The sequence below is a fragment of the Bidens hawaiensis genome, unplaced genomic scaffold (genome assembly GCF_021521415.1).
Source record: "Bidens hawaiensis isolate Kalapana, Puna unplaced genomic scaffold, B.hawaiensis_p1.1 tig00010577_1, whole genome shotgun sequence".
Taxonomy (NCBI): Eukaryota; Viridiplantae; Streptophyta; class Magnoliopsida; order Asterales; family Asteraceae; genus Bidens; species Bidens hawaiensis.
The window spans coordinates 597,743-623,664 of NW_027491810.1; the positions used below are offsets into that span (position 1 = coordinate 597,743).

The 25,922-nt window shown below is 33.5% G+C and overlaps 1 protein-coding gene and 1 pseudogene across 1 annotated transcript; both read left to right on the forward strand.

Moving 5' to 3' along the window:
- Positions 1 to 2,182: 2,182 nt before the first annotated feature.
- On the forward strand, positions 2,183 to 3,532 carry LOC143535737 (UDP-glycosyltransferase 89B2-like; annotated as a pseudogene).
- Positions 3,533 to 19,812: 16,280 nt separating this feature from the next.
- On the forward strand, positions 19,813 to 25,719 carry LOC143535713 (transcription factor BIM1-like). Its single transcript, XM_077029893.1, has 10 exons — positions 19,813 to 19,883; positions 20,035 to 20,106; positions 22,355 to 22,690; positions 23,186 to 23,285; positions 23,374 to 23,498; positions 23,632 to 23,740; positions 24,156 to 24,225; positions 24,316 to 24,402; positions 24,523 to 24,779; positions 25,259 to 25,719. Exons 1-10 carry the CDS (start codon positions 19,847 to 19,849, stop codon positions 25,584 to 25,586), a joined length of 1,521 nt encoding a protein of 506 aa, XP_076886008.1. The 5' UTR covers positions 19,813 to 19,846; the 3' UTR covers positions 25,587 to 25,719.
- Positions 25,720 to 25,922: the final 203 nt, after the last annotated feature.

Consider the following 25,922-nt stretch of genomic DNA (forward strand, 5'->3'; position numbering starts at 1 on the left):
AGTGACACATGTGTATACATACATAATTAACCTCCCAAACATACCATAATACTAACAAGCCTATGGGCATCATGTAAAATCAGTTGGGTGTGTATGCTAGCCCGAAACTTGAAAAGAGTAAAAAGGGCATCATGAACTCACCTGATATGAGGCACACAGTCAACAACGAGCTAGAGAATCCCTAAGTATCCCCAGGACTCAATCGCCTGTCAGATTACACGTAAAGATTACTAACGGAACCGAACCGACTCGTTTATCTTACGAGGCATTCTAACATGGTTCGAGTTACCAAAGCCTCGTCCTTACCAATTTCAATTACAACAGCCCCCGGGGCCTTATATTTACCAAAACCATCCTTAGAAAATCCCGAGAACAAAGAATTCCCAAATTACCCCCGAAAGTGCTAGGCGAGACGAATATGCGAGTTTATGAGTTGTTTAGGCACTTAACATCTAACTCAGCCCCGTGTTGACCACACGACACTACACAAGTTGGATGGGTCGGTAACTCGCAAGCACAACGCACCAACTATCAAATAAACGCGAATTCACGTTGTACCGACCCGTTTGAGTAACCGACAACCAATTCAACCCCAATACTTAAAAAAAATAATTTTCCAACAGCCCGTATATCAAACCGAAGCTACCCGGACTGAATTGGTTGTTAGTTCATTCAAGCCTCGCGTTAAACGCAACAATTCAACAACCTAGGCAACCGAATACTAGCTTTCAATTTATCGATAATTGATCAATCAAACGAGATTCATAGCTCACGATACTAAAGTATGTTAAACTAGACATACCTAGGAAGATGACGGAGCAAAACCTCACTTCAAACAGCCCCGAAAAGAACACAATTGGACAGCCACCAGTTAAGCCTAAAATGAACTTATCGATCAATAACGAGTATAACATGCAGAATTTAGCATGCGAAGATGCATTTTATTACATAGGAAACTATAGAAATAAATTATGAAATTTTTACCAGAGTTGCATAAATGTCTTAGGTGTTTAAAATTATTTTTATTATATTTATCCAATGCACACAAAAATCATAAAAATTCCTTCAACACAGAAAGGTACGTGCAGCTATTTCAGTGCGCAGCAAAATTGTTTAAGGTTTATAAAAGTTATTACCAAACCAAATTAAACTATTCCAATTGGGTTTGATTCCTAACTCAAAATATTAAGTTCCAGAAGTGGAACCAACTAATTTGGACTTGTTGAAAAAGAGTTATGATGTCAGGAAGACAAACCAGAATCCGTCATCCCGCATCAGCTTTGACACTTGATCTTATAAATTCATAAAAACCATTCAAATCCCATCCAAAAATTATATATTATACCTTGCTGGAAACTAGACTCAAAGTAGAACATCATGGAAACAAGAATCGATCAAAAAAAATAATTTTTCATCAAGTTAAAGACCGAACAATAAACGAGTACGAATCTGTCAGAAACTGTTATAATCAAAACTCAACCCTAACGTGTTCAACAAAGGGTTTAATGGTGAAAGCGAAGTTCCTTGACATGATACTAACCTTTAATTGGATGGAGATGGCTTGGTAATGGCTGGAAAATAAAAAAAATTTCGTGATGGGGGCTGCACTTGAGGTGCTGATCGGACCGATAACAAGGGGAAGAAAGATTAGGGTTTTTGATATAATAAATTTACACTCTGGCCCCCAAACTTGTAAAATGAGATGTTTTGAGCCGAAAGTTGAATAACATGACTTACAAGAATGACAAAGAGGTCATTTAAAAATGCCAAATCGGGTCTCGGTTAAAAATTAAAACTCTACAAGACATAAACCTATTTAACGAAAATTTGCGGGCGTCACAGTTTCGAATGGATTCTCTCATATATAAGATATCATAGCATAAAATAGCATATATAACATAACATAAACATTATAATATTGCATAATGTAGCATAATTTATAATAGTATAGACATAGCATAGCATAACATAATACAACATCATTTCATATAATATCTATAGCATAACATAGCATCATTTCATATATTATATAATATCTATAATATCATATCAGATCATATATATCATGTAATATATAGTTTCAGGGTAATTTATCTGAGAATAAGCAACAATCGTTAGCCCTATAAAAGTGTAAACATTATACCTTCTCTACAACAACAACAATCTTACCTAAACCTTAAACATGCATCACTCAACCAACACACACGTACTATTTTACCCTTGTCCTGGTTACGGCCATGTTATTCCCTCACTCAAACTCACCCACCACCTTCTCCCCCGCAGCCTCGCCATCACTGTCGTCATCTCCGCAACCGACCTCCCACTAATTGACCCTTTCCTATCCTCATACCCTACTTTTCTACACAAGCTTATCTTCCCTGATCCAAAAATTATCCCATCATCCCCACAACCCATTATATCCAAATAATTTCCACACAACAATCGTTTAACCCCACTGTTAAATGGTTCAAATCCCAGCCTTTGTCGCTCGTGGCCATCATCTCCGACATCTTTCTCGGGTGGACTATAGAGCTCACATCCCACCTAGGCATTAAACGAGTAATGTTTTCAACTTCAGGTGCTCTTTGTTCATCCATTTTTCATGCGTTATGGCGAGACATACCGAATGTTAACGATAATAACGCAAACAATGACGAAAATTTCTTAATTTCCTTTCCAAAAATCCCAAACTCGCCTGAATTTTCGTGGTAGCTCTTGCCACCAGCCTCACGTATTTATAAAAAAGGAGACCGTGATTTTGAATCTTTCAGGAGGGAAATGTTATCAAATATGAAAAGTTGGGGAATGGTGTACAACATGTTTGAGAGGCTAGAAATGAAAAAACAAATGGGCCATGATCGGGTTTGGGCCGTTGGCCCATTACTTCCTGATGAACATGGCCCGATGGTTCGGTCGAGGGTTCTGTTATGGACCAGGATATTAGCAAAACATATTTTAAGTTTCGTATTTTGATGTTTATTTAATATTTAATATTTCATGTTTTTCTAGTTAGTTTCATGTTTATCTAGTTAGTTTGTTTTAATTAGCATGTGTCCAAAAAAAGGGGGATGGTGGGGATGCCCCATCTCACGTAGTTAGTGGTTAGGAATGTGGAGTAGTTGTTGCTTTTCATGTAAGGCTATAAAAGCCATTAGGTTATTTTATATTTTTATGCAAAAAAGTTTGGTTCTATATTTCTAGTCTAATTTATCTCTCTTTTCTTGTGAAGAAACCACATCAGGTTCATAGTCAAAGGTTGGGCTCCACAACTAGCTATACTTAAACATCGGGCTGTAGGCTCGTATCTGACTCATTGTGGGTGAAACTCTATCTTGGAAGGAATTGGCGCAGGTGTGAGGGTGGAGCAGATATAGTTCCTGATTCGCACGATTGTTGGAACGAGTCGTTAAGTGGTGACCTGCGAGAGCGAGTTAAGGTCAAGGAGCTTAGCCAAGACGCACTGAAGGTGGTGAAAGAAGGAGCACCGTTAAAGAATTTGGATATGGTCGTGAAGCTTTTATCTGAGCTCTAAGATCATATATAACTATACTATGATTTTTTTCTTGTTCTATTTGGATAGTGGTTATCCTAATATCAATACATTTAACTGTTTAATTAAAGAAAATTAGTAACTAATTCTAAATCAACAACATAATTAAACTATATTTTAAAATAATAACCGTTAAAATTTAAGAGCCACAATTTCATAAAAATGAGAATCACTATTTAGCCGTAGTTTCTTTTATGCGGTCCCATTCTCGCATTTAACAAAAAAAACATGTTGAGCCATATTAATTCATGATAATACACTATATACGCATGTAGTGCATGCACCAATAAATACATGTTCTCATTAGTGAATACTATCACCAGTGAATACACTATATCTAGTGAATATAAATGTATTTTACGATAATAATAATAATAAAGTACCTGTTCACATAGTGTATTCACTCCTGAATATATAGTGAATGCTTGAGTGTTTGCTTTGTATTCACCATTAAATGTTTACTTATATGTTTGTATACATTTGGTTATTATGGATAGATCAATGACGAATATCTCGAATCAAAAAGGAAAAGAGGATTTCACTTGTTGATTAGTATTACTGAGGTGGGGACCAGTAACGATGGAAGTCCATTGGCAGAATGTTTTTGTCGTTGTTAGTTAAAGTCACTTTCCGACGGACGTTCCTCTGATAATCTGTCAATAATAATAAGGATGATAGTTCAAATAAAATTCTCACTCATGCGTTTGTTGGTGAGACCACATTAAAAAGCCTCTTAAACACCACTTCCCATAACCAAATTGTTGAAGTTCCTTTAGCTTGACCCTGTGGCCCTAACACAAAGTTGCAATGGCCAGACAACTTGTACCATCCCGAAAACTTTCATGCCATATCTGCCAACTTTCAAAGTTAAGGGACCATTTGGTCATTCTTTCAAACTTAAAGTGTAGTGTCTGATCTGCATTTAGGCAAAAGTTGAATGAGACGGATCGTCTCATTATTAGACAGCTCGTATCAAACTAAACCCAGACCCAAAGGTTTTCTAGATGAGACGGGGCGCCTCACTAGCCTACCTTTTGAGACGGGGCGGACCGTATTAGACAGCCCGTCTAACAGTTTGTGTCAGCATGAGATGTCAGAATTGTTTGCTACGTGTCTTAAACCCATTGCTGACTCATCTAAGCGAGATGGCCTATAAATAGGAACCCTTAAACGTCCATTTCATGCACAACACATTCCTGAAGCATTCTCATACTTTCAAAGCAAGTAAAACTAGTGTTTTAAGGGTGTCTAAGCAATAACAAGCTAAGGGCATAGGTTCTAGTCAAGTTCAAGTTCTGATCAACCTTTTCAAAGGTGTTAGGAGCATTCACAAATCATTCTTAGGTTCTGAATTATCTTGGAAGTAAGGTAGGCATGTTTAACACTCGTTTAAGTTCGGTTATTATGTTTAAGCGAGTATCTATGCTATTATCAACCAAACCTAAGACAAAATATTTTACAAAAGTAGTATAAGTGTTTTCATTCATGTTCAAGTTATCGTTAAAAAGTTGTTAAGTGATTATTACCCTTAATGGGCCAAACAGACAGATTAGACGGACCGTCTAATCATTATATGGTCCGCCTCATCTTTAGTTTTGATACGGGTCAAAACAACCTTAAACAACTTGTCACACATATGCACGTTGTCTCATTTTGATACGGTCTGTATCGAATCATATTCAGTCAATATGTCAAGCATCATGATACGGTCCGTCTCATATTAAAATTTAATATTATATTCAGAATTTAGTTTTAAACCTATAAACCAAGCCAGTTTGAAATGATAAAACCAGACCAATGTGGTTTGTAGCTGGATCAAGAGACACGATCCAAGTATTTATACAAACCTATTTAAATATAGGTTAAGCATCAGACAGTCAAACAAAGGTTTTCAAATGAAATCACCACATCATACAGATCAGGCAATCACAGGTGAATATGTTATACCTTTACAAACAGTCAAAACAAATTTATACTTTATAAGATAAACGGGTTGTTTGTCTTAAAGAGTCAGTCAAACGTTTTCATGAGATTATGTGATCTCTAAAAACGTTATAATGCAAGACAGAAAATAAAAGCAACTCAGATCAATTACACATGTGTCTGGATCCAAACATAAGTAAACAAGCAGTCAGAACGAGTTCTCCAAAGGGGCTACGTGGCTCGGAGAACTCTTGAATTGTGTGTGTATGGCAGTGGTACAAATCCCGGAAATAAAAGACGTTTCTGTTGAGCTTGTACATAAAACTATATTTGTATTATAACACTGGTTTAAATGATTATAGAGTCAGACGTTCACCAGCAGATCGCTGACATACCCCCCCCCCCCCCCCAATACATTGCAGGTTATTAAGTTCAATAGCAATAACAAGGATTAAGAAGTCATCATGGAGTTAGAGGCTCCCTTTACAAAGATGGCTCAGTTTTGATAGTTTAATCCTTGTAATATGATAAAACAAAATTTTGTAAAGGAATACTCGGGTATTTAATTCCAGAGTAAATTTTCAATGTAAATTAATATTTGATAAACTTAAAGTCTTTCGCCAAAATCAACCCGTAAGTCTGATATATTCACAAAACAGGTACCAACTATTGGTCACAATTCTAGGCCCTAAGTCGGGGTGTGACACAACTCATGGTTGCTCGGGGACACACACACACACATAGTGTAGATGAGCCGATCCCAAGCTTGACTAGGCTCGAGCTCGGCTCGTTTTGCCTTAAAAGGGCTTAAGCTTGGCTCAAGCTCGTTAAGTGGCTTAAACGAGCCAAAGCTCAGCTCGAGCTTGGTTGTGAAGTCTTAAGTTAATACATAAAAGTCCAAAAGTGATAAAGCTTAAATTGCATAAGGCTCGTTGATGATCTACGAGCCTAAACAAATTTCCCATACAAGGCTCGAGCTTGCTAAAACTCAACTTGTTTCGAGTGTTTTATCAATCCGAGCTCAAATAGCTCGCGAGCAGCTTGACTCGTTTGCACACCTATATATACTCATAAAATACATAATATTAAATATTTATGATCAAATATTAAAGCGATTTAATAAACATTATTAATGTTGTAATATTTTTAATAACTAATTATTAATCATCTTATCAATAACCAATTAATACTTTGGGCCTTTTGTAACAATTGTTTAATTAAATAATTATACAAGCAATCTCGACTAACGTTGTTACGTACTTTGCGTTTAAGCTCTTTTTACATGTATACTTGACTTACGCTGCGTGACTCTTCAGCAGGGCCGTCTCTTAGGTAAGCTAATTGAAGCAATGGCTTTAGGCCTCCATTTTATAAGGCTTCCGTTTTAAATAAGAGCTATGTGTATGAGATTTTGAAGTGAAATTCTTTTAGAATTAGTAACTCATTGATGTGCCACAAGCTAAAGAGGATTGTTTCATATCTATTATCACTGCATATCATCAAAATTCTATAATTCTTGTATACTCTCTAGCCTTATACGCATAAAGAAAAGAAGAGAAAAAGGCCTTAAAATTTTAGTTAGTTTTAGGCCTTCGAGAACGTTGAGCCGATCCTACCCTTTAGGATGATATGGCAAAAAGTAATTTTATATGATTTTACATACATGCCCAATACGAACATCCAAAACGTCAAACCAATATGTTATATATCGGTGTCTTAAATAAGAACAAGATTATGTGACTAATAGCACAATGTGTTTTCCCAACTATCAATATCATGTATTGATTATAAGAAAATGTATTGCTTTACAGTGGATGTGATAATCCTTAAATGTTTATTATGTCTCACGACCTCAAAAGGATTTTATATTAAACATATGGATGTAGTCATTATACGGGACCTTTAAAATGAAATAATGGTACGTCAATGGTGATAAGCGAATCACACCTTGCTAATTTTTTTCCCTCAACGTATGATATACATAAACAAGAAAGGATCATACTCCAAAAACTGAAAGATTCTCCAATAACTTGATTATACACGTTATACTCAAAGGATATCATATAAAACTTTATAAGCGAATGCTTATTTAAAAAAGAAAAAAATAAATAAAAAAGCTTAACATGCATTTTGAAAGTGGATGAGCATCATTACACCAATTTCAGACAAAAAAAAGCATCAAAATGATAAAATTGCTATAAACCTTAAAAACAACTAAAACTTACATAACATAATCTAACAACACTTGATAATTTTAGCGCTAGCAGTGTAATTTGTCGTTCGTTTGTCTTCTATTTCAATGTAATATATATATTATCTAAATGTGACCTATCTTGGATTTAAAAATAAAAAACGAAACAAAACAAAAAAGGAAACTCAACATTATTTAGTGATTTTTATTTCAACAAAATGATATACTTAATTAGATGATTTATCTACTACTTATAATAAATTACTGACAAAAAATATTTAGTCGGGCATTATCCCAAAATCATAATACGTGAAATAAAAAATATTATAAAGTAAAATGCACATTCAGAACATCACCCATGTGACGACGTGGTCACGTAATAGAAAGAGCGGCGCAACGCCTCCTGATCCGAACCTAGTTGCTAGGGTAGGGTAACCCACGTGATATCACCCATCCCATTTAATGACCTACTTTCGTACTTTTTTTTCTCTCACAATTATTTTCTTGGTTAATTTGCACTTAAAAAGCATTCTTAAAGTATTCCATGTCATATATTCATACATATCATATAATTATACTAAAAAATACTGTTTTTTTTCTGTTTAATTAGATAATAATTTTTATGCCTTTATCAATATATTTTCTCCTTCCTCTACTCACACAAATATTTTCTTGACTAATTTGCACTTAATTCACATCGAGTTTAATAGTATCAGATGATAGTTAATGTTTGAGATCATATTGTTTCAGGTTTGAAACTTGACATAATGTTGTTTCTCATAGTGATAGGACTCTTTCTTGACAACGTTCTTCGGTAGTGATGAGATCAAATTTTACCGGTACCAAAAATTTCGATTCTGAAATTCGCAAATTCTTGTTACCGGTACCGAAATTTTCGGTTCGGTGTTGGTTCAGTACCGACACCGGTACGGTATCCGGACAGTACCGGTATTTACGGTAAAACTTGGGAAATACTGATAACGATACCGAAACTCAAAACTTTTGTACCAATTTGGTACTGACGGTAGTACCGTTGGTACCGATTTCGAGACTACTTCTAATATCCTATTTTGGATGTAATACTATCCTATTTTTAATAATATACTAATATTAGAAGTAGTTCCAAACATTATTAAAAAAAATACCGATGATTGATGTAATACGATCCTATTTTTTTATATAATGTTTTGAACTACTTCTAATATCCGAGGGAGTCTTCATAAGAAGGAATATCAACCGTCCGTATTAGCTTTAACGCTTCAGACCTTACTCATATAAGAACATCATCAATGAAAAAACCTATCACTATTTAAACACACTATTAAGTCATATTTCAAACCTAAAACCTTAAGAGCACAAACCTTAACTATCATTCGGTACCATTACCATTGGAGTATAATGCCAACTACAATACTATCCCATCTGTATTTGTAAATGTCCTTTTCATTGTATATGTAGATGCTAAAGTTTAATATATAAATGATTTGTAAAATTCAATATCGAGACATGTGATATATGATCAACTATAGCCACACATGGTTCTAAAGTGCATGTCATTTCACAATCAAAATCAGGAATTTACTCTGTGATTATCAAATAGCAAATAATGTTTTTGATAAATTCGTAATGTTAAAAAAAATTTCCATTTTCAAGATTTAAAAAAAAATACATATGTTCGGTTCAAGTCTCATTTATAACAAAAATAGAGAGCTTCAGGTTAGGTCGGAAGGTTTTCTTAACTTTTTTTTCTTTTTTGAAAAACCAAAGTACACAAAATAATAGGGATGAGCAAATACCGATACCGATTGATACTGGTACCGAAATCGGTACCGTCTGTGCCGAATCGGTACTAAAGTTTTGAGTTTCAGGATCGGTACGGTACCGATATATCCTGAATTTTTACCTTCAATACCGGTACCAAGATTTTTATGATTTTCAGGATCGGTATTTTCGGTACCAGTACTGATACGAACCCGAGCTCATCCCTACAAAATAATAGAAACTACACTCAAACAAGGGAACTTAAGCACAACCCCAACACATAACAACACAATTATTCAAAATTAAAACTGTATCATTTCTTCTACTCCATCTTTAATATAAAACTATATAGAAGAACAATACCATAGTTACATAATGTACATGTAGATGGTATTGGGCAAACATAATGAAAGAGAGAAATCACATACAAAAATGTTTAAATAACCGTTTACATTAAAAAGGTAAAACAATACACATATAATTTTGTATTTTTTACAGTTTAATACTCAAAATAAGTTTAGATTTGTATAGATATGCCAGGTGATGAGATATGTTCGGTTTGTCGCAAAGTGTATTCGAATTTTTATAGGGAGCACACAATACATTGTAGAGAAATGCCGGGAATTACCTTTCATCCAGCAGGATTTCTGTTGAGAAAAAAACACCTGTGAATTTTTTGACTAGCTCGTTGGATGAAATGTCAACTCTTCGATCGGCTGCCATTTTGGTCTCTAGATGGATCGGAGAAAAACATGCGTGTGTGGATCTAACAAAGGTTTCCCCTCTTGTTGGCTTAGGGAGTAGAGGTTTCACGGTCGGTCAGGTTGCTTTAAAAACTGCTTTATGCAAGGTAACTAAGCCATGAGAACAAGTGTATTGACTCTTGACAACCAACGTGTATTTATACCTTTTGCATTTGATACTTTGGTTTCTTCGCGATTGAAGTTGTGGTGCTACTTAACTGAGTCCAATTAGTAATACATAGTAATGTCATGACTCAAAAATTTATTGATGTAGTTTTTGAAAGACTTGGTTTGCAATTCAAAAGAGGGTAGCAATGAAACTTGTTGCTTGTTTGCCTTTTGTGTAAGTGTAAATACTACTTATCGATGAATGAAAATTTACCTTAGTATTTGTATAAAGCATTTATGTTATTTTATATTTACACTAGTTAACACGATTAGTAAATGGGCTTGATATGGAAGTCATGTAAATTAAATTTGTTGTAAATAAATAGTAATAATGTTAAATTAAAAAAAAAATGTGTCACGCCAGAAATTGCGGGAGAAAGGGGACAACATCGCGGCGTGAGTTGGCCACGTCAGCATCTCGGCTTCCTTTAACATATCCACTGACTCCTAGTGGTTGCCACACACTTACTTTCACGTGACTATCCCCGCAATTCAAGGTGTATCAACTAACTCTTTTTATCCCATAAATCTAAATTTCTATATTTTTCTAACACTATATCAATGACGGGTCATTAACCCATCCGACTATCTCCGTCTCTTTTCTTTTTAATAGCAAAATATTATTAACAAAGTCATACAACCCGGCCTAATTAGGCCAAAAAGGAGCACGACCCAACCAATAACAAAAATACACGTATGTTTAAATTACAAAGAGAAAAAAAGAAGATGATCTAGTTTTAAACTAGAGATCGGCCTCTTTCTGATCAAATCCATTACGTTAACTATATGAAATCTTCTACTATTGAACACCATCGAACACCATCTTGTTTCTACATTTTCAGATCACCCAATGGTTATCAAGAAAGTCGCTTGTATCGCTTTTCTCATTGAATATGGAACCGTGGGGTACTAGTTAGCACGTCCCCACGATTGATAAGTAAATTTTAGTGGCCTTTTGTCGACTATCTATACAATATTAATTATCTCAAACCTAGGTGGATTAACTATACGATATCATTATTGTTTTTATTAATTAAGATTTCATTATGAATCATTCATTATTGCTATTCATTATCATCCAAAATAAGAAAAATTATTTTGATAACATTTCCGAAATACCTTTTTATATTGCAAGTAGCCAAGTAAGGAAAGTTTGACGAAATCACCAATCTTAGTAAGGTACTTTTTTTTATTATATATGTACTGCGTGACAAAAGAAAAATCAGAGTAGTTGAAGCAAATAAAATCAATTTTTTATAGAATAACTTTGTTATTGTGTTTTCAGTAATAAACATTTTCAAAAGATTTATAAAACAAAATCACTATCATATACATCATGTTAATCAATAAGAAGTTAAGAATTTTGGATATCTTCAGAATTGAAAAGTTCCGTAAGATTTAAAATGCGAAATATAATGCTTATTAGGTTTTTAATCGATCTGGCATCATGCAAAATTGACCACTCTTTGTGTTAAGTACTTAAGTACAATTATTATGTGTTTTACTTTAATATAAAAAGCATGGGCATGACTTTATATGATTCTAATTATTTAATAAGAATTATTAAGTTAATCTGGTTAAAGAAAGAGGATATATTTATTAACTGATCCCTATGAGGATTGCTTCAGAAGAATGTCCATGTTACATGGAACTCTCCCATTTTCCTTATATATTATTTTTATATTTTGTTTGCAAAATCTACTTTGAAAGAAATTGTTTTAAATAAATCACCTATCGGTTACGATCTAGTAACACCACTGTATATACGCGTTGATAATATTACTATACTATTAAAGCAAACAATAATTTCCACATTACATTATTCTAAGATCTCCACCTAGATATCAACTAGATGTCATGTCACTTCATTTCAATTATAATCCTATTTAAACCCTAAAGTTAAAAATCGTAGGCCATATACTACATTTTCGTTTATTGTTCTCCCTCTTGCCGACTTTCAAGTTTTCTCTATTTCAGTTCGCTCACTGTCTGTAATCATAATATTTTTCCTTCGATATATTTATCATCTAATTTATATATCTTTGTTGCTTCATTCTTCTTTGTCTGTTTTTCTGAGTTTAGGTTTCTTTAATTTTCCTTCTTCATAATCTTTGGAAGCTATTGTTTTAATTCTTTGAAGATGACTACATCTTTCTATATGAATATTCAGGATCCTAAATCTCCACTTCTGGTAATTTTTATAATTTTGTGCTTTTGGCTAAATACAATAGTCATTATTTTAATATTTCATAGATTTTATTTTAATAAAAATTTTGTATGAACTTGCAAATCAATTTGTTGAAACTTGGAAGTAATAGTAATAAGTTTAAAATTATGCCTCAAACACTTCTGAACATCACAATAGATGCTATGTATTTTCTAATGGATGGTCAACTATGGGTTACACATAATTTCCTGTTAATTTAGGTTTGTACATAATTTCCTGTTTTCAATCGTGTCTTTAGTTTAAGTTTATTGTAGGTTTTTACATGTTTTGTACAATTTCATATTTGTTAATATGGAGCTGTTAATTGAACATTTGTACAATTTCATATTTGCAATCCTTTCATAGCCAAGGTTCCACTTTATCCATCTCATTATTTGAATTAATTTGTTAAGTTAGGATTTTTATATGTAATATGTTTACTTGTAAATATGTATGATGAACTTCAAAGTTGTTATTCGAAACTGTCATCTTTTGTCAGTCAGTTAAAAATTGTGGGTATCTTGACAACGCAGTTCTATAAAATATCATCATTCGCTCGTTCTTCAATTGGATGATTGATTTAATGTTCAGGGCATGTGTTGCATACTCATCTTTCGAAATCATATCTTTCACTTTAACAAAAGATTAAATTTTCTTGTACATGTTGTTCCCTAGTGCCTCCTGAACCTTACATTCCCGAATAAGTTGCTAAAATTGGTAATAAACTAAATCTTTAATTTTGTAGTTACTTTTGATATTTAAGGTTAAAATTAAGATTATCATTAATTATGTCAAATAATTTGGTAAATTGTTAACTTAAATTTTAAGATATCATTTTAAAATTAAAACAGTTTGATTGAAGTAAAATTGTGGGTATCTTGGCAACGCAGTTCCATAAAATATCATCATTCGCTCGTTCTTTGGTTGGATGATTGATTTAGAGAGTGTTTGGGATTGAGTTTGAAAAATGCTTATTGGCTTATTGGCTTTTTTAAGAAGCCAGTAAGCAAAAAAAGTGTTTGGCAAATGTAAAAGCCCCTTTTGTTTTGGCTTTTTGACTAGCTTGAAAAAGCACTTTTCCAAAAGCCCCAATTTGGGGCTTTTCAAAAATACTTTTGGCTTTTTGATTGGATTTTTACTAATCTACTCATTCTTTACCCTTTTTGGTCATTTTACGTAAATAAGCTAAGCTAAACATTTTTTATAAAATGTTTATGGCTTTTCCAACCACATAAGCTAATCTAAACACTTTTTTAAAAACTCATTTTCAAAAAGTCAGAAGCCAATAAACACTTTTGACAAAAAGCACTTTTAGAGTTAAATAAGCAATTCCAAACACCCTCTTAATGTTGCATGTGCTGCATATTCATCTTTCAAAATCGTATCTTTTACTTAACAAAAAATTAAATTTTCTTTTACATGTTATTCTCTAGTGCATCCTTAACCTTACATTCCCGCATAAGTAGCTAAAATTGGTAATAAACTAAATCTAAAATTTTGTAGTTACTTTTGATATTAAAGGTTAAAATTAAGATTATCATTAATTATGTCAAATAATTTGGTAAATTGCTAGCTTATATGATATCATTTTAAAATTAAAACAGTTTGACCGAAGTTTACCAATATAGAGTCACCAACGACCTACACAGAGGAGGTTGATGGTAGTAGACTTTTCCATAATTATGACGCTAATTTTGTTGATAATCTCACGTAGGAAAACAGTAAGTAAATGGGAATATGTGAAGCTGTGATCATTGCTATGAAATTATAATCTAAGTTATGTCTTCGTCTTGCTTAAAAATAGATGAAATGCATTTATATTTATAAACTTGATAAACCTCACACGTTTTAAACATACACAACATAAAATGTATTTGGAAGCATCTCCATTATTAACCATTTGATTTTCACTTTATTCAACTTGTGTAGTATACATGGTTAATCTAGTTGTGTAATATAATGGGAGATAATTCATGACCAATGCATGGTTGATATACGCTGTAATACTTTGTTGTTTTTTTTAATCTTTCATGTGGCTCTTCATTTTCTTCTAACCAATTTTGTGTTTTATTCGAAAGTAAAAACCACAAACGCATTAACACATCCAAACGGATACATAGTGTTAGCCTTGAAAACATTTGTGAAACAAAAGGGGTGTTTGGGATTCCTTATTTTACCTCCTTATAACTTTTCATTAAGTTAATAAGTTACAACGTTGTAACTTATTAAACTTTTCCTCTCACAATATAAGCAATCTCAAACACCTTAAGCGGAAGGGGCACTCATGGGTACTACCCATGTACCGGCCAATCATACACCGTTCTTTCAATTCTACCCTTAAGTACCCATAAACCTGAAAATAACTGGAAACACCTACTCACAAGTATCCTAAATTTTTTTTTTGTTTTTTGTTAAATTTAAAAATAAATAAAGCAATTAAATGTAATTAAAATTAAATTTTCATTAAAATTAAAAATATTACGTAATTGAAAACCAGAAAAATAAAATATGACGATCAAAACCAAAAAAAATAAAACACAACATCTAAACTAGATGATCCTTTGGACATACATAAATTAAAACATTTTAGTCACGGCGTTGTAGAAAAATTGTAGGCATTCTCGCGAAGTCCTTTCAGACATACATAAACACCCGTCACCCTCATCAAGGGTATTACCTGTCGCAAGTTGTTTCACGGCATTAGGGGTTTGAGTGAATAGAAATGGTAAAGGTTGAATGAATAAAAATGATGAAATATTTGAGTGAATAAAAATGGTGAAGAGTTAGTAGTATTTATATGTAATAAGTTGATTATTAATGGGTGTTTTAATTTCTTCAAAAATCTCCAACATGGTAAACCTTTGCCACAAATTATAATTTGGCAAACTACCCATATAGTTAGGGGTGGGTTTGCCATGTGATAAACTACCCATAAACCTTACGCACACTAGTGCCCCTTCCCCTAAGTTATTACTTTTTTAAAATGTTAATAAGTTATAAGTTGGTGAAAATAAGCAACCCTAAAAACTCTTTCGAACCGGATAGAATAACTATGATAACATGAGTCATGTGCTTCCTATAGAGTTTAACCGCGCCACATTTTTTTCCCTAGTATTTGAGTCTTGTTAATTGTCTGCAAATTCAGCCAATTTGCCGTAGTTATCCATTGAACCGTTTTAATTAGTTACTTTTATGTTCAACCAGGCCAAGCTCTTTATAATGCTTTTATGACTCAAAAACCAAATCATGCATTAGTAAACAATGAGATGATCATCCAACTATGCACAGCAAACCCACTTTACACACGCATAATAACATCAATCTAAAATAAACATGTTGGATTCACTGACATAGGAGATAATTTATTGAGAATCTTGTCCTCAAAGTTTGAATCATTTCCAAGTATATTTTGTGAAGATGATCATAATCCTCAAAACCTTCTAATGAAGAAACAAATTACCAATTACATGAAGATCCGTGAGTTCGCAAATTCAATTTCACGGGAATCATGTTCTAAGTTTTTTGCGAAAGTCATGAATTCTCAAATCAACCTTTTGTCCTCAATATCGTATAAAAATCATAAATTCCATTTTAAACCGTTACAATTTTCGTATAAAAAATCATAACATTCGCTTTCAAGGGAATCAAATCACTGGTTTCTAAACCGTTCCAATTTTATACGAAAATACTAGCATACTCTATCTAGCAGCTAGCATATATTAACTAGAACAAACATGACGTTATGCATACCAAGTTAGGCACATTAGCCAAAACACTAAGTTGACCTAGTCAAATGGGCACTTGCAAAATAATTGAATAACGAGGCTAATTAAACATTTCTATCCAAAAAATATTTCTTTTTATTTCTACTCAAGTTTGAAAACCTCTATGCACTTTAGCTGAATAAGCTCTTAAGTGGTTATTCCTTAGCTCAATAAAAGTTGAGCATATGATAGTAAACCCAAATTTAACTATTGTCTCTATTTGATCATGTCCAAACAGTTACAGTTGATTTGAATCTAGTTTGCTCATTTTGGCAAAAACCCTTTTTACAGGAATCTAATTGATGCTTAAAACGACCTTTTCGATTTAAACTCATTTTGTTCAGAACCCATTTTGACTAGTACACGTTTTAATTAGTGATCCAAACCCACCCAACCAGTATAGTTTGTCAGGCCTACCTGAGATAAAAAAAAAGAATAGGAAGATAATTTGTTACTTACCAAAGAGCTACCTCTTGCTTTTGACCACTAAGACCGACTCTAGATTCAAGTTGGGATTTCACCTACAACTTGAGGGATCTTCTATTCACTCAGGAATTTTTTTCAGATGGTTCCAAAAAAAGAACCCAGTTTTCCTACCTAGCGAATTTGCATCCCCTCCACCGAGTGGGGTCTTTTCCAATGTTTGGGGTGATTTAGAGCGTTGTGGGCAGATACAAGAGAAAATTATATTTGAAAAGTTTCTATTCCATCATATAAATTTTTAAAAGTGTTTGCGTGTTAAGAACAGAGAAAATTTGATCATAAATGTATAAAAAAATATCATTTAATTATAAAATAAAAAGAAAATATAGCTATTTCTAATATAATTTTAGATTTAAAGATAGAAAAAAGGACGTGAACTTTCACTAGTTAGCAAAGTTAAGTCCATCAATGTTCATTTACTTAAGAATACATATGTACCCATCAACAAATTTGCAAATTCAGTAATATAAATATAAGCGTATCAAAACCCAAAATAATCAATGTTTGGATAAAGGCCATTCGTAACGATTTAAGTTTATTCAGTAAAATCTTACAATTGTACTTTTGAACTTAATTGTTTCTTCTACTATTAGATCATGTTTAGTGGATGAAGCATATATAGGGGTGTTTTGTGCAATGTTGTTGAGACCGGAACAGATCGGCCAGTCTGACCAGGATTCGGTCCACTGGCCGGTCCGATTCTATGTAGTTTGCTCGTCTACAAGAGAACCGGCCGGTCTGAACCGGTTCGACCGAAAAACTTGACCGGTTGAACCGGTTTAATATGAAAAAAACTATTTTTTTAAAATCTTTTTCTCAACCCTAGCTGTCATTTTTTACCAAATTTGTTTGGCGGGTTCTACCTGTTGAACCGGTTTCCCGTCCGGTTTGTTGTCCAATTCGGTTATGAAAACATTGGTTTTGCGTCATATGACACCACATCACCATAGAGGCGTTTTACAACAAAATGGTGTAGTGGATAGAGCCCCTTCCAATTATTACCCTATAATTAATTTTTTTATTAAAAATAAAACAACTAAACCAACTCACCAATCATCTCCCCCCTGTAGGCAGGGATGAGATCGGTACCAACAGGTATGAAAATCACAAATTTTTGGTATAGTTACCGAAACATTTGGTTCGGTACCGATATTTAAGTTAAAATTCGGAAAATAACAGTAGCGTACTGTTACCGTAAACTCAAGATCCCTCCAACCAAACCAACTCGGAAATAGTCCATAGCACCCGGGTGCAGTGTTCCCAAAAAGCAGTGTTTTAAAAACCGGTATGTACCGGACGGTTGAACCGGTTTACCGGATTTTCGTAAGGTCACCGGTATTTAGAGTCCGGTATTTTTGGGCGGTTTGCTAGAACATCGTACCGCCGGGTTTTCAAAAAAAATACCGGTTTAAACCTGTAAACCGGTTTTAAATCCAAGTTTTTGCTGCCCATATTTTTAAAGATGACCTTTAACATAGCAGATAAAGTTGAAACGAGTAAACACGATAAAAGACAATTAGTTAATCAACCAATTTTGTATCATACAAATCAATGTTGGTTTATTTACATCTTTTGTAATCGACTAATTTCGTATACAAAGTATATAAACTTTGTTTTTGACTCGACCATTATTCATGTGTGATATTTGGTTCAAGTGTGATGCTAATTAATGTACTTTTGGGTAATTTTTGAGTTGAAAGTGTATTTATATGGAATTACAAGGTAAATTGTTTAACCCGGTTGAACCTCCCGGTATATTCCGGTTCAACCGGTTGTACCATTTTTAACCAAATCCGCTATGGATAAAATACCGGTTTTTAAAACATTGCCCAAAAGTATAGGGGCTTTTGGATGGACATACCACCCACTACATCCGATCTTAAAATATTTAGAAGGATTATTCAGGCTTGTTAAACATGACACATTATGCAATTCCCGCTTAAGGGGAGGGGTGTGACTTTTACTAGTGCCGATGACCTGGATTTTATTCATTGTGAAAGCTAAAGTTATTTAATAACAAAGTTGATTTTTCCATGTTTTAAAATGTTAATAGTAACACATATTTCAATGTAATAATAGTAAGTTATTAAAATCACATTTTAATACTCAAAACTAGATTATCAAAAGAATCGTGCTACTTACATAGAATATCAACAAAATTAACTCTGATCCCGTTTTAAATACAAATCACGCTACTAAACTTACAGTAAATCCAAAACCTTTAGTTAAAAATAAACAAATGACGTGAGCACTAAAACGGCGTTACATCTCCGTCTTCCAGATATAAAAGACTCAACGGAGACCGTTTGCGAACCATTTCTTCATTCTCTTCATCAAAAGCACACAACACAGAGAGTCTGTGTGTGTGTGAGAGAGAGAGAGAGTAACCAATTAACCATCCATCCATCTTTCATCACAACTTGTTTAGCTTCATAATTCATCACTATCACACCAACATAATTCAAGTACAATATCAAATTCAACTACTCCAATCCATTATTGCAGTCATCTGAGATTTGAATTCTTAAAGAGCAAGCTGAATTTCGCCAAATTTAGCGGAATTCAGATCTAAGGTACGCCTCAATCGATCTCTATATAATTCTCGATATTTTCGTAACTGAATTGTCTCGAATTCTGTTATTATATCAACTGTTTAGTGTTTCCGTTATTGAAATCTATTGCATCTAACAGAATTGAGCTCACAAAACGTGAATTCGTCTTCGAGCTTCAATCGATCTGTACGTCAGATTCTGCTTCAATTACTCAATATTTTCGTAACTGAATTGCGTCGAATTCTGTTATTATATCAATTGTTTAGTGTTGGAAAGTTGGTAATTCTGTTGTAACAGAATCTGTTGCATCTAACAGAATTGATTGAGGCGAATTCGACTCCGAGCTTCAAGAGAAGTGTTTGCTGATAGTAATTAGATCTGGAAATCTGAGCTAATTTGAATCTGTGAATCACACTATATTTCCCGCGATCTAACCGAAGAACCCGTTGGTTAATTTTAAAATCATTAGAAGCAATTTGGCGTTATTAATTGGATCCGGAATAATATGAAATTTTCTCAACCACGTCCTTGTGGAGCCCCAGGTACTTACTTACTATATTATCATTATCAGAGATAACAATTAACATCATATCATGACCGTACGAATTAAAACAGTTGGTTGCGCGTGGAGTGGCGCGTGTGAGAAGATTTTAACAGCAGTTTGTGCGTGTGTGTGTGATGTTGATTTTGCAGGTGCCAAGCCCACACATGACTTTCTTTCACTTTATTCAACTGCTCACCAAGATCCAACCCCCAGCGTTACAGGTAAATTCAACTTTTTTCTATTTAATTATTTAGTATATCCTTTATTTATTTTTAAATACATTATTAGGTATTTTGTGTTGTAAACCGAAAAAAGTTGGCTAATTTTACAAAGGAAATAGTTGTAAGTTGATAATACAGATATGACAAAATATATTAATCGAAATTTGTTTAATTAAAAATAAAATATAAAGGGAAATGGCAATTATTGGGTTATGTTAATGTAATATCATCTAAATGGTCATTTTCACAAATAAAACTACTTTAATGGTTTATGATTTATTTTGTTTTAAAATATATCATTGTTAATTTAAGTTATAAGATAATCAAGATGACATGTGACCCAAAAACCGTATGTCATGCCTTTTAACTTCTTTTACGTAAAAATCATGTTTTTGATGTCACTTTTCGATTGCGCTGACAAGGGATAACCGATTCAAATGATATTTTGCGTCCACAAAGTTTAAGCTATAACTGCTGTCAAAAACCTTATTTTGTGAAAAAAAGGCTGAATTTGTGATTTACGTTTCAGATCACGTGTCATATTTATATTGGTTGGTATTTTCTAAATGGACGCATAATATTTATTGAGAGCCAAAAAGGGCTTACTTTTTTAGAATTTAATCAAATGATAGTTTTGTAAATTTTTATACTAAAAAACTCAAAATGGATGTTTAATCCAATTTTATGTTATGTAATTTGTAGCAAATATTGTATTAGTTTGACAAGAAAATGAAAAAGACGAATCAACATACACGTCCAACATGTGTCAGTCATGTCATTTACGAAAATTTAATTGATTTAAGATATTATATTAGTCGTTATAGGATCAGCGGACACTTGATGTTTTGATTAGTTTAATGTTACCACTGTGTTTGATATTTTGTGTAAGCCATGTGTGATTAAGATTAGTTACGTGTTTGATATATTAATATTATATACATTACAATAACAAACGTACTCAGTAAATTTCATAAATAACAAAAGTTATTGATAGGATCTGAAAAGATAGGTAAATCTTACCTCTATACTTAAGGATACAATTACATATCCTGATTCTAGAAAGACCCCGCGACTACATAATTACATACAAACATACATATGCCAGTATCAAAACAAATTATGAGAGAGTGACATAGTAAACTACAAATTAACACATATAACGTCCTAGACAAATAAAAATATTGTATAAGTTAATTAAAATAATAAAAATTGGATGACATGATATGATATCCACACTAGGAAAGGAAAAGGACCCACAAGAGTTAGGTGCTACCCGTGACCCTGAGATAAAATTAAACCGGGTCCGGCTCACGGTTTGAGCATGCCATAATATTTGGAGTTTAGCCCTAACCCAACCCCCACCCGTGGAGGAGAAAAAGTGAGCAGGCTTTCAGAACTTTCAGATGTATGTGTTGCCAGGCATTAGGTTTTGTCGTCGTTAAAAGTTCATTTCCAACTTCAATTCTGCTTTCAGTTTTCTTACTGTCCAATGACACATCACTAGTTTAGTCCGTACAAACCAATCCCATATTCGTTTTCTACTTTATTTGGTTCCTTTATGAGAAACGCAACATTTACATACATTAAAAGTGTGAAATAGAGTAACTGTACAATCCAAGTATAATGTTTGGCTTTTATCATTATTTCTTAAGCAAAGTTGGTTGTGTGTACGACTTTACTTTCATTAACATATTGTGTATATGCTAATATTTTCGTGTCGGGGGTTACTGGAAAATATACTAACTTTCGTTGCCGTTAGCTTTAATTATATTACATGCGTATGTGCTTATCAATATGTTTAAATGTTTTCTTGAAATTGTCGTTTGCTTAGTTTATAATAATTTTACATGCAAGTTTGTTTTTTATGAACGACCAACTTACATGCAAGTTTCCAGTTTGTGGATAATGATTTTTTTCCTAATTTATAATTAAAGTCCTTAAATGAGAATTACAAAATATATTATCACTATTTTAATAACCGCGCCATTAGAAAAACAATTTTCACCGTTAAATATAGTGAATAATACTATTAGTAGCTAAAATGTATTTACAGGTCAATATGATTTCTAGAAACCATTGTATTAATAGTGTGCCAAATTTCTCAGTTTTGAATACTGTTAGAGCTAGAACACCATTAGTTCTAAAATACGTATATTTCATGACAATTTTCGGTATATTACAAAATACAAATCAAATGAATAACCTTTCGCAATTTGATGTTTTATGTACATATATATTGTGGTTCCAGGTGATTATCTTAAAACTCATGACTTCTTGCAACCACTAGAACAAGTAGGGAAAGATGTGTACAAAGAAGGAAACTACATTGATAAGTCAACTCCCCCAAGTATGGTGGAACACATTCTTCCTAGCTTTTCACATATGAACAAAACTCAAAGCCAAAAGGTAGCAAAGCCTGAGGGAATTATAATTTCCGCTGCGCAATCAAGCAGTAGCAATACCAATGATGAATATTCAAACTGCACTTCATACAGAGGAACCGATATCGGTTTCATGATATGGGAAGACTCCAAGGGAAAGATAAGGAAGGAGAATATTGCAAGACCTAGTCATACCGCCAGAGGTAATTGATAAGTTTACAGTTTTGAAGTACTGAAACTCATCATCATCATCATCATCGTACTCAGTAAATCCCACCAATAGCAAAGCTATGGTAGGGGTCTGAGAAGGGTAAGATGTAGAAAGCCTTACCTCTACCCCGTAGGGATAGAGAGGCTACTTCCAGTGAGACCCACAGCTCGATAGTAGTTTTGCATCAAGCCTTGGACATAAGGCACATAACACTCAACCATCGGGACACCAGCCGATGGTGCATGTACCCTTGTATTTCGGCTATCAATGCCACCACATGATGCTTGATTAACCTTCCGCCACTTTTAGTTATTTTCACGAGATTAGTAAAATAACGTCAAAATTAGTGTAATTTCACTTTTGCCCACCCGAGGGTTCACACATATATGCATTATATGCGCGCACCGCAAGCAGGGCGTGTTTTGAAGTACTGAAACATGAACACTATCTGTGAAAATTAAGATTATTTGGTGCATGTGTTTTACAGATGGGGTGATGAAGAATGGAGTGACATGGATGACATCCTCACAGTCATCATCTATCAATAATAATGCAAGCACAGCCTTTAGTTCTCTCTCGACCTCTCAGTTAGTCATATTCTATATCTTTTATAAACTTCTGGCTACTTTGTTAGTTAATGCCAAATTAACTGTCAATCTTTGTGTAACTTTGCAGTCCGTCATCTTCGAATAAGAATCGGTATTTTGCTGATATGGTGAAATTTTCTAAGAGTGTTCAAGAAGATGAAGACATTGATGAAGAGTTCATTATCAAGAAAGAACCTTCCTTCCACCATAAAGGTTCATCTCCCTCTCTCTTTCCATGTACATACGCATACATACATATATGTGCTCTGTATGTAACTATGCATATCTTAGATGATATCCTAACCTGTGGTAGTTCAAAACTTCAAATTCATCTCTAAACTGGCAGGCAGTGTATCAGTTAAAGTTGATACTGCAAATCCTGATCGAAAGTCCAACAGCCCGCGCTCAAAGCATTCTGCTACAGAACAGCGTAGAAGAACCAAAATCAATGATAGGTATGTTTGTCTGACCTCGATTGTTCACATGAATCCATTAAATTAGAAGTGCCAAAATGAGTGAGCCAAGCATGTCATGTTGTGATGTAAAACACTTTCGTTTTTAATATAAATATTAGTGTGCAAATTAAATGTCTATTACCCTAAGTCAATTGAATATATACAACTTGCTTAAAAGTTTATCCAAAGATTCATACTTTTATTGTAAATTTGTAATACTAATGTTCTTGTAATTATTAATGCTTTAAGTATTAGTTAAAAGTTAAAAATAGACAAACAAAAGGGCTTACGCCTTACGGGTCAACCCAACCCGTCCATCTTATCACCTCTGCTAGACACTATTTATGCGAATATCACAAATTACTCTTTTAAAAATATTACACTTCGAACTGAAAATTCTTTAATCCTTGTTCAGATTTTCAAAGTTGAGAGGAATCATCCCACATGGTGATCAAAAGAGAGACAAGGCATCCTTTTTATTAGAGGTATTGCACTAGACAAACATGTCCTCTATTTTGTGACCAACTTTTTCAAATCAAAACCGACAAATTTGATCTTCTGAAAGTTTTTTATAGGTTATTGAATACATTCAGTTTCTACAAGAAAAGGTGCATAACTATGAGGATTCATCTCATAGGTGGACCCAAAAAACAGTGCCGTTGGTAAGTTCCCACATTTATATATACAAATACTAAACAATTTGGACACCTTATGAGTCTTAAATTATAGGTTGATTCACACCATCCAAAGAATGTACATCTTTTCTGACTTGTATTTAACAGAATAACCGACAACCTGACATCTTTGTTGATGAACCGGGACATCCAGTGAGACAAAACCTGTTAGATTCTACTAAGGAAACCAGCCAACCAACAAAGGAACCATCTCCAATTCCTGATACGGGCCGACTGGGTCAACCTGCGTTATCGCATAGTAGATCGTGTAAAACCGACTGCACTATCGCAAGTGAGAAGTTGAAAGATCAAGAACTGGTCATTGAAAGTGGTACTATTAGCATTTCAACCATCTACTCACAAGGGTAAGAGTCTTTACAATATGCACTTAACGGTCGGGTAATTAGTTAAAGCCCAAACCTTTAATACGTATCAAGTTGCGCTGACCCGTTAACATTGGTGTTACTTTTGTAAAAATTATTGGAATAAAGGTGTAATTTTTAAAATTATGCATCACATTCGTACTATGAACCACAGGGACCAACCATGTAATTAGTTCAAGTTAATATTTTAAATATGATAACGAAAAATGTGTTACTAAATTACTAATAAAATTTACTTTAGTAAGAGGGTTTTTCAAGAGGTTGTAACTTGTAAGTATTTATAGGAACACGTTCTTTGCATAATTATTTTTAAGCGAAGAATCGTGAGAACCTCATATTGTATTTATGCATAGTGTTTGACCGATATAATAAAAGTTAACAAAGAGTATATATACACACATTTCATGTCAATTTCAACCCGTTTGACTCATACCAAGCTAATTATTTTTACACAAAAACAGATTGACTAGTGCTATAACGGAAGCACTAACGAGGTCGGGTTTGGATTTATCACACGCCAACATCTCGGTACAAATTGATCTTGGAAAGAGATCAAACACTAGCACACTTGATTCCTCACTGAACAATGATCTTAAGGTACTTAGTACTTTAATTACTCTAATGAATCTTTGTAAATTATTAAACTTATTAATTAGTCTGGTTTTGTGTTTGCAAAAGGAAAAGGAGACGCCTTCGGTTGATCAATCGGTGGCACATTCGCGATTAGCAAACACTTGGGAAGAGGAGAGTGGTAAAGGTTTGAAGAGGTTGAAGACAAACATAAATTGAAGTAAAAGTTGGTATAATGATTTCAATCTAATTTAATCATTTATTGTCCTCTTTTAACATGTTGAGGATCATTCTTGTGTCTGTTTCTGTGTACATGTGGTTTATTCACCTTAAATTTTGTTCACATATGTTTGGTGGGTGTGGTGAACTGTATTATTCATCATTTCCTTGTTATTTTGCTAGATATTAAGAGCTGATTTTTTGTTACACATGGAACTTTGTGCCTATGAATATTACACTGCATGACAATCTCCTTTAGTTATATACATCATCATTGCTTTCCACTATTTTACCCCTCATGTTGATGGACAGCCAAAAGAGGTACAAAGATCACTA

Coding starts and splice junctions, on each gene's coding strand:
- LOC143535713 (XM_077029893.1), top strand. CDS start 19,847: ATGAAATTTTCTCAACCACGTCCTTGTGGAGCCCCAG. Junction 23,741..24,155: donor AGAACCAAAATCAATGATAG/GTATGTTTGTCT, acceptor ATCCTTGTTCAG/ATTTTCAAAGTTGAGAGGAA. Junction 24,226..24,315: donor AGGCATCCTTTTTATTAGAG/GTATTGCACTAG, acceptor AGTTTTTTATAG/GTTATTGAATACATTCAGTT.